The sequence below is a fragment of the Choristoneura fumiferana genome, chromosome 30 (genome assembly GCF_025370935.1).
Source record: "Choristoneura fumiferana chromosome 30, NRCan_CFum_1, whole genome shotgun sequence".
Taxonomy (NCBI): domain Eukaryota; kingdom Metazoa; phylum Arthropoda; class Insecta; order Lepidoptera; family Tortricidae; genus Choristoneura; species Choristoneura fumiferana.
This window is the reverse complement of record NC_133501.1, coordinates 3,826,982-3,837,613: the sequence shown is the minus strand read 5'-3', so window position 1 is coordinate 3,837,613 and position 10,632 is coordinate 3,826,982. Positions and strand designations below refer to the sequence as shown.

The following is a 10,632-nucleotide window of genomic DNA, read 5'->3' as shown; positions in this document are numbered from 1 at the left end:
CAATCCGGGCGGACCTTGCACAAGGTCCTACCACCTGCAAAAATTACATGTATAAGTACATATAATGAGCGTAAGTAAATTAAACTTAAAAACTATTTTTTTCTGAACTATACCTAAGCTATTTCGTGTGTTTTGTGCATTGGTTTTGTGTGTGTCGGGACTATGCTGTAGAACCTTAGGTTAGTTTTATAACAATCCTGAAGTACTAACAGTAACAGTTTAAAAAAAAACAATCGTCCGTTGATATAAAACAGTTGGGGAACGAACCATTTGGGAAAAAATGTTTGGGCGAAAAATTAGACAACCAGAATGTACGCTATAATCTTTTATTTAAAAACAATTTTCATTAGACATAAATGACACAATAAAATCAACAAAAATGTAGTTAAAAACACAAAATATAATTCGGTACATAAAGTAACAATGAATGGCACATCACCGTTGCACTCACGGACGCCATTTAAATCACACATTTATATCAATTACCACTTGCATTATGTTTTAAAAAATCCATTACTATTTACTGGTAATTGTCGTCCTCAGTGCGGTGTAAAAAAAACAAACAATCACAACAAATTTAAGCAGTCATTTTACGATTGGGTTAGTATCATTTCGTCTAAAAAGCAGCTGCTCTAAGTAGCAAGACGTCAAAGAAGCAACTGGTCTAAGTTGCAAGTGGTCTAAAATAAAGTCGACGAAGCTCCGCTTCGCGGAGCTCCTGTTCCGCGTGGCTGAGGAGCTTCGCGCCTTGACGAAACTCTAACCTAACCTATGTTTTTTCAAGTTTTCGACACACAGGTTTGGACCAGTTGCTTTTCAAGCCTTTTGCTACTTAAACCAGATTAAACGTCCAAGACCGAGAACGGGAAACTCACCCGGGACCTCAATCTACACAGTCACGTTGACACGTTCTCTAACCACAAAACTATCCGGTCGTCTAAATAACCATTCGGTCGGATACATTGATAATCGTATAATGATAACATAATAGCTAATCTATATTTAATCAAACATAAACTTAATTAATTAAACATCAATTGCCCTTATTCAATATGGCCATAAGTGTATTTAACACTACACTAATTTGGGGCCTTTTGGTAAACAAATACCTTTTTAGGGATCCTTTAGGGTTCCGTAGTCAACTAGGAACCCTTATAGTTTCGCCATGTCTGTCTGTCTGTACGGCATGTCTGTGTGTCTGTGTGTAGTATTTTCGTTTTACCAATTAAACACGCCGCACGCTTAGAATTAAACTGACACAATCCGAAATATTCTCATTTTAAAACTAAACCAGATTTTAAATATATTGACCCGGATAACTCGCGTCTTAAATCGAGTTTAGCTCGACATGTTTCGGGCTAATCCGTAGCCCTTCTTGGCTGCAACACGCGCACTGTGCCTCGCCGCTCTGCTCGCGCGACACCAACCACCAGATTTTGTTTAGCACAAAGTTTATTTTGGAAATTCGAATATTTCGAATTGTGTCAGTTTCATTCTAAGCGTACGACACGTGGCCCTATTTTCTTTTTAGTATAGATCTGTTCAAAAAGTATACCTCTTTCAGTAAAAAAATCTATTTACAATATTTGGGATTACTTTTCCTCAATATGGCACAGTACCGGGACGGCCTGTGTTTATCAATACAGTTAACAAAAAAGGTTGGCATTTTTTTTACAAAAAACAATGCCTTATATTCTGTTAATGTTACAAAATAATACAATTCAGAACGATCCCTGTGACGATGTAAATCTTCGAAAAATATAGTCTTTTTGACATTACTCTCAAGGGCTTACGCTAGCTGCCGCCGACAGTTGAACCAGTGCACCCAAGACAGATAGCGTAGGGCCTAAGAGCATTAGTTAGTTATACACACAAGAATTGCGTTTACAGGCTACAGCGAACACTGTTAAATGACTATTATTATTATAGGTAGTCTTCCAAAAAAAAATGCAAAAAATCTTGCTTAATTAACGATTAAATGCTAATTGGGCCAATCAACTTTTTTACCGACACTAATCTGTCCGCGACATTTTTCAAACAATGGCAGATTTTTGTAAGTAACCATGTTTTTTCTGTAATTTAATAGATGGTGTACATGAATACATGCCATCCTACGTGAGTTTAAGCTATTAAACCGTGAAATATCTTGATGGAAGTACGAATTTTTTGTAACGCCAGAGACAATTTTGGTAACGCAGGAGACGCCCAAAGTGTCGGTAAAATAATTAATTGGCCCAATTGACCTTCTAAAATAGGTTTTGAAGAAAGAAAGAAAATAGAAAAGAGTCAGGCCGCTTGTAGACGACCGTTGTTTTCACCGGATAACATACCGTTTTTTGTTGGACTTGAGGTGTTGTACGGCTTCCAATTAATGTGTGTACAACTGTACATGCACCGGACACTTGTCCGGCGACTTAATTTCGCCGGATGCATCGCCGCCTCCCCTCGGCGCGACGGACACCGGTCATCCATGCCGGTGTAACGCTACCGGACGTATCGCCCGTTTTCTGTTAACTAGCCGCCGTCTAATTGCTGACATCCATACGGTAATAGTAGATTGATAACCAAGGGTGGAAAGTGACCCATTTCACCCGAGATATTTCTCACTTCGTTCGAGCGCCAATAGTTCGAGGGGAAATGGGTAATTTCACGCGAGCTAGACACTCTACTTTACGTTTCGACTGTGAGGAAAGTAAAATACTACAAAAAAAAGCTTCGTCGGTTGGTCGGCTTATATACAAAACTGAGGTTGAACGCCGAACGAAGAAGTTTGACCATTATTACTTATTTATATATTTCATCTCTTTCTTTCACATTTCACGAATGACTTCCATCTCTTTCTTGACCTAAGTAAGGAAAGAAATGGAATATTTTCGTGACGTAATAAAGATCAAATTTCTTGTTTCAAACAAACGGATGATCGGCGTCCCACCTCCGGTGTTGTATATAAGCTCCTTGGCCACGACGTGCATCTAGATGGCCATGCCGAAACGTGAAAAAAAAGTGTCATTGACGTAACCCAATTATCTTCGACTCCGCGGCTAAACGAAAAATTAAAAAAAAATACTTTCCACCCTAGAGATGAAAACGCAATTTTCCACCCGGCTATCTACCCACGAAAATTAAACTTTCCGAACAGGAGAGATGACAAAGTATTATATGTCGTATTAAAGGATATGCGTTTATAGACGGTCTGTTGTCCGCTGAAAACGGACGTCTACAAGCGGCCTTAGAGCACCGATAAATATATGATATTCTGTAAAATCTATCTCTTAACATATACTACAGTTTGGTTTCACAATAACTTTTTGATCAGACAGCTGTATTTCTAAATTATTAACCATAAAACGGGTTTCAACATCTGCATTGTTTATAACATTTCTAAACCGCCTCATAGTACTGTCATCATGCCTCTGTATTTCATCTATCTCAGAATTCTCGGAGTCATCAATTCCACTTTCATTTAGTGAGTGTTTCATTTTAATCATTTCATCCTTTAAATTATCAGTGTTGACATGTGTGCGTCTAGACAGTACAGCTGTGTACGTAGAATTTTCATTTGCTAAAACATTATTAGCTCTTTCTTCAACAACATTTGACGCGTTTGAATTAGACATTGTAGCGTTCTGTAAATTTCGCAAGTTACGTGCAATATCGTCTGTTATTATATTTTCAAGACTATATGCTCCATCGGTTGAAGGTAGAGCAGAGTTACAGGTGTAATAGTTTTTATTTGCATTAATGTCTGTAGATTCATTAACAGGATTGGGTTGAATTCCTTCATCTTCGTCATCTGTCAACATCGCACTCAAATCTATAATAGTATCCGTACTTGTAACATTAGACTCTTTTATTTGTTTGACATGTTTCCAATTCATGTTAGTATCTTCTTCTATATACCACGAATTTTCTTGTTTAACGCGCACTTCACCAAGAGCTATCTTTTGTGTCGTTGTTTCTATTTCTGCTCCCAAATCTTCATTTCTTTCATCTGCATCTACAATTCTCTCTGATCTGTTTCTTGTGTAGTAAGGGTTTAATAGTAGATTGGTCTCCACACACTTTATTTCATTAGTCCCAGCAACATCACCTATATTCACAACATTATAACATTCACCGTTTATTATTGTACTTCGTGAATCATCATGGCTCACTTCAATGTCAGAATGATCAGAATTTCCATCATTAGTTGATTGGTTATATACATCTTGGCTGTCTTCATCCATGGGTACATTATCCTTTGCAGTTTCAGTAGCAACCAACAGATTTGGCTGTATATTAGTTTCTTCAGAGGATTCATTAGTTTGTGTTACATTTTCAGTTTGGCTAGTCTGCGGCTTATTTTCTTTATCATCATCTAAAATACTATCAACATTATATGATTGTTTTGTTTTGATGTTTTTATTATCATCTTCATCGTCAGATACCAATATCACATCAGGAACTATATCCTTAATGTTTAGACGAATTTTTCCACTGAAATGATGGTCATAGTAATGATCTGGTAATTCATGAATATTGAACCAGTTGCTACATATTCGGCATGTTGCCTTATTTTTGTGACTGGGACAAGTTTTAATATGATTATTAGCCGATACTTCTAAAATAAAGCATAGACTGCAAGCAAAGCATTTGTAAATAACTTTTTCAGTAGCATTATTTTCATTAGTGTTAGTTGCTTCAACTTGACTTCTAAACACTGTATTATCAAGTACGTAATTAAACTCTCTGTGCCTTTCATCATTAAACATCACTATCCTGAAACAGTCGTTACCATTCATATCAGCATGCACAGCTTCATGATTGTCACGGGCGAATTCAGTGTTGAAACTCCTTTCACACACATTACAGCCGAAACTAGTTGGTATTCTTACGCAAGTATCAAAATCTACTGCGTGAGATCTAACTGCAGATGGGTCTACAAAATTGTCACATTGCCTGCACTGGTACAGTGTGATTGTGTTGGATTTTCCTGATACTACCCTCATTTTGACGCTACGCGTATAAGCATAAATGCTTTTAGAAACAATTGCGTTCACGACGTCGTCCGCCATATTGAAAAACTTTAACCAGTCATCAGTAAGCAGTAGATGATATTTATATTTCAAATATTTGAAAGACTCTTTGTTTACTCCTTTTTTTGTGTAATGTATGTCTATGTGTTTGTCGTAGCATATAGGTTCGAATTTTAAGGAACATATGCCGCAACTGTTTGTTAAAAATTGTTCATCAGGATTTTTTATATGTTTTTGCGAATGCTCCACAACGACATCGTATGAGTCGGTGGCAATGTCGCAAACCTCACATATGTATATAATATCACTGACTGACAGTGTTTCTTCGTTATTTGTATAAACAACTCTACGTCTTAGCTCCTTTTTGTGCATCTTAGTATGCCTCCATGCCTCTTGTTTACTTGCGAATTTCTCAGTACACTTGTTACATTTAAATATAACTGTCCTTCCCTTTTGCGTACGCACATTGTTTTCAACAATCACATTAGGATGGATAGGATGATTATCTTTGACATGATTTTCGAAATCTTTAAAACTAAAATTTTTATTACATATTTTACACAGAACCTCAAAACGGTGAAACTTTTTCATGTGTTCATCGAATTTGCTGTTATCGTCAAAATAGCACGAACAATCCTCGCATTTGTGCATTATATTCTTAATAGTTTCAACAACATTATTGCTGTTACCACTATCATTGTTGACATGGATTCTGCTGTGATCATCAAGATCGTTTTTACTTCTAGCTTTATATCCACATACTTTACAAAGTTCCTTAACATCTTTGCTATGTACAGCGGCCATATGTATATCAAAGGCATTTTTATCTGCACTTTTATACCCACATGTACCGCAGCAATGGTCCTGAGACATGGAATCATCAATATTTATGATAGAACCATTGACTGTGTAACCAAACTTTTCAGGATTGAATTCATTGTGTATAGCCTTGTAATGTCTAAACAGAGTTACCGTACTGACATACACCTTGTGGCAAAGTTGGCACTCATGGATTTCTTTTGGTTTCTTCTTCTTGTCTTCTTTTTTATCTTTCCTGAAAAAAAAAACGGTATTGTCAGTGATGAGAAGTCAAAATATAGTAAATTTCACCAAATTCTGCCAATACTTTATGTATGGTATAATTTAGGTTCAGATTTAGAGAATCTTAAAAAAACACAATAAAAACCACTTTTAATTATTTTAGATCACTTTAGTTATAAGTCAAGTAAAATCGGACTTAGAGTAACACACGAAGATATGCGAAAATCGATATCGAAAACTAACAAAATTAAATAATACTTTTGGGTGCCTGAGTTATTCAGTTATTTAATTAACACCTCATATAGCACGGGCAGGCAATGAAGATCCTTCAGGGAAAAAAAGAGTGGATCCCCAAACTGAACGACAAAACCGGTTCTTGTAGAACCAAAAGACCTGAAATTATTGAAGTAGCCACAAAATTCTATACTGAACTATATTCCAGTCAGAACAGGGGTGAAGATATTACACTAGCTGAAGATAATGAGGTGCCTTGCATACTACCGCGTGAGGTAGAAAAAGTATTATCCACGCAAAAAAGAGACAAAGCTTCGGGCCCAGACAATATATAAAACGAAACTTTGATTGAAGTCAAGGAGTACATCATAGAAGTGTTAACAGAATTATTCAACATCATACTAAAAACTGATCAAATACCAGAACAATGGAAAAAGTCCTTTATCACACTAATACATAAAAAAGGCAATAAAAATGATATAGGAAATTATAGACCAATAAGCTCAATATCAAATTTATATAAAATGTTTTCTAAGATCATATTAAGTCGCATTACCAACATCCTAGATGAAAACCAGCCCAAGGAACAGGCAGGTTTTAGAGCCAATTATTCAACTGTCGATCATATACATGTGGTTAAACAAATTTTTGAAAAATGTAAAGATTATAATAAAACTTTCTTTTGCTGCTTTGTAGACTATAACAAGGCATTCGATTCCATAGATCATATAAAAGTATGGGAAGCATTAAAAAACCAAGGGATCAATCATAAATATATCAGATTAATAAAAAACATCTACACTGGAGCTACGGCCAGAATAAAACTCGAGAGAAAAGGGGAGGCCATAAAAATACAAAGAGGAGTAAGACAGGGAGACCCCCTGTCACCAAAACTGTTTTCAGCAGTCCTCCAAGAGGTCTTCCGTAAGCTTGAATGGGATCAACTTGGCCTTAACATTAACGGAGAAATGCTTTCACATCTCAGATTTGCGGATGACATAGTGATATTTGCCACCTCGGCATCAGACCTACAAAAAATGTTGGAAGATTTAGACAAAGCAAGTAGAGAGGTTGGCCTCACAATGAACATCCAAATAACTAAAGCAATGACAAACAGCGACTCACAGGCAACAATAGAAATAAACAAAAGTATGATAAAATTTGAATCAGAATACCTGTACTTAGGGCAAATTATCTCTACCCAAGATTTGACAGGTATAGAAATTGATAGAAGGTTAGGTAATGCATGGAAAACTTACTGGTCATTCAAAGAAATCATGAAAAACAAGAAAACCAGCTTAAAGATTAAACGTAAACTTTTTAATGTATGTATACTACTGATAATCACCTATGGCTGTCAAACTTGGGCACTAACAAAAGCACGTTTAAAAAAAACTGGAAATTGGCTAAAGAGCCATGGAGAGAAGTATGATGCACAAGAGACGAATAGACAAAATAAGAAATGAAGAATTACGAACCAAAACAGGGTTGATAGATGTGACTCATAAAATTAAAAAAGCTAAATGGAAGTGGGCCGGGCAAGTCATGCGAGGTCCAGATAAATGGAGTAAACTTGTAACCACATGGTATCCAAGAGATGGGAAAAGAAACAAGGGAAGGCAATTTCGTCGCTGGGAATACGAAATAGCCGGAGCGGCTGGCAGAACATGGGCGAGAGTAGCTGCATGCGAGAGGGATTGGAGACTGCTGGGGGAGGCCTTTGCCAACAGGCACACAGATGCTGAAGACTGAATGGGGGAAAAAAATGTATTATGATTTAAGTATTTTGTATGTTTGCATCTGAATAAAGAGGCTTAATAAAAAAAAAAAAAAAAAAAAAAAAATAGCAAGGGCAGTAGAACTAAGGTTACTGACAGCCCGAAAAATTGCGAAACTGAAGTGAAGTGGCAGTGGGCGGGCACATTGCTCGCAGGACTGATGGACGATGGGGTCAGAAGGTTCTCGAATGGCGTCCGCGGATCGGGAGACGAGCGCGACGACCTGGTAAAGATCGCGGGATCGCGGTGGATGCGGAAAGCACAAGACCGGTCTGAGTGGAGAGCCTTGGGGGAGGCCTATGTCCAGCAGTGGACGGCTTTCGGCTGACCTGATGATTATGATGATAGCAAGGGCATATTATTATGGTCATTTTGATGACCGGATGGCCAAGTGGTTAGAGAACCTGACTACAAAGCTACAAAAAGGTATTTTTATTACTTTTCACAATAGGGGATAGACATTATGTATAATACAGTTTTATCAAATTGCTACCTTATATTGGTAATTTTTATAATGCCCGGGCATTATGAAAAATGTCCGATTTATCACTTGGTGTACAACAAATCCATTGCCTAGTACTCATAGTACAAGCTTTGCTTAGTTTAGGACCAGATCAGTTGGTGCCAAATTGTCCAATGATATTTATTTATTTTTATTTATTACATAAAGGTAAGCAATCTAAAGAAGTATTATTAAAAACACTTAAAAACAATTGTATTATGAAGTAATAATAATGGAAATAAATAGATATCATGGGACACTTGACACCAATTGACCTAGTCCCAAAGTAAACAAAGCTTGTACTATGGATACTAGGCAATGGATAAACATACTTATACATATACATACTTAAATACATATTAAACATCAAGACCCGAGAACAAACATTCATATTATTCATACCAAACGTGTGCCCTGACTGGGGATCGAACCGGGCACCCCAGCTATCTGGTTATCAAATAACAGAAGTAAAGCAGGACTAACCCTTGATCTGATTGAGCCAGTGCCACAATTTGATCTTGGAGCAACTTCACTCCTTGCGTCAAAAGTTCCAGCTGTCGTTGCCTGTCGCTGTTTGAGTCAGGGTTTTGAGGCACTTGGTTTGAGGTCCCGTGATTTTCAGGCCTTTGGCTTGCAGTTTCTCGGTTTTGAGTTGCAGAATCCCCATTGTTTTTAGATCTCTTGGTAGAGGCCTGCTTTTGGGCCTGGCTCGTTGAGGCCCCGTGATTTTGTGATTTTCTTGAGGTTCCTTGGTTTTGAGACCTCTGGCTGGTGGAGGCCCCGTTTTGAGAGGTCCAGCCGTTTGGTCCGTAGAAAGAAACCTGGCTCGCTGCTAGAAAATCATCATCAGAGTCATCGGTGTCATTCATTGTGGAAGCTGTAACAGAAAAATATTGTTATACAGGGCGGCCTTAGCCATCTAGGCGCGCCGGGAGCTAAAAACTATCCTATGTCCTTCCCCAGCACTTAAACTCACTACATTTTTTTTTATTCAACTGGAAGGCAAACAAGCAAGTGGGTCTCCTGGTGGTAAGAGATCACCACCGCCCATAAACATCTGCAACAGTAGGGGTATTGCAGATGCGTTGCCAACCTAAAGGCGTAAGATGGAATACCTCAAGTGTCAGTAATTTCACCGGCTGTCTTACTCTCCACGCCAAAACACAACAGTGCAAGCACTGCTGCTTCACGGCAGGATTAGCGAGCAAGATGGTGGTAGCAATCCGGGTGGAGCTTGCACAAGGTCCTACCACCTGAAAACACACAACACCTGGAAACACATATGTATCAAATTTCATCAAAATTGGTTCAGCGGTTTAGACATGAAGAGGAAACACAAACAAACAGATATACTAATTTTCGCTTTTATAATAATAGTGGGCTGAAATTAAATCGTCAATGATCCGCCATCTGCCACATGTGATATAAAAACATTAAAAAAATTGTGCTTTATTAAAATAAAATAAAAGAATCTTGCGTGTGCAGGCCATTCAAAATGCGTCCGCGGGCTACTATGTGAGCCTATGGTTTGGCAGCCATGCTTTAAAGACTATTATTTTCCGTAATAAAGACGAGTTGTATAAAAATCGGCGGGAATTGCAACAACGAAGGCCGATGGAGCTACAGAATTTATCGTTGCTCCTCGTAGGATCTTAATACGCACCTCGCCTCCGCATTATAATACACTATTCACTATACTATCTACAAAAATCTATAAGTTACATTGTCCTTGAGTCAAAGTTATTCCAGAATACGACAAAAAGCCACTCACCTTCAATTCACCGCTTATTCACGATTATAACATGAATATTTAAGACTCCTAACTGATAACATGTAAAGCTCACTCACATATAACACAATAAATAGCAGAAGCCAAAATATACGGAATTCGCAAATTTCGCAACCTATTTTCATAATCGTCTCCGATAGAAAAGATAAATTTAATGTATTACAATGTATAAAAGTGGAGTTGACAGACGCAGTCATAAGTTGCCAACACAAATTTTAAAAGCCCGATTAAACCCGATGAGATAACACAACTACGCAGTAAAGATAAGGGGAG

At 37.6% G+C, this 10,632-nt stretch overlaps 1 protein-coding gene across 1 annotated transcript; it reads right to left on the bottom strand.

Moving 5' to 3' along the window:
* Positions 1-294: 294 nt before the first annotated feature.
* On the bottom strand, positions 295-10,546 carry LOC141444637 (uncharacterized). Its single transcript, XM_074110206.1, has 3 exons — positions 10,342-10,546; positions 9,054-9,447; positions 295-6,069 (listed from the first exon to the last, which is right to left on the bottom strand). The coding sequence occupies exons 2-3, from the start codon at positions 9,437-9,439 to the stop codon at positions 3,273-3,275; spliced, it is 3,183 nt and encodes a 1,060-aa protein (XP_073966307.1). The 5' UTR covers positions 9,440-9,447; positions 10,342-10,546; the 3' UTR covers positions 295-3,272.
* Between the last annotated feature and the right edge of the window lie 86 nt (positions 10,547-10,632).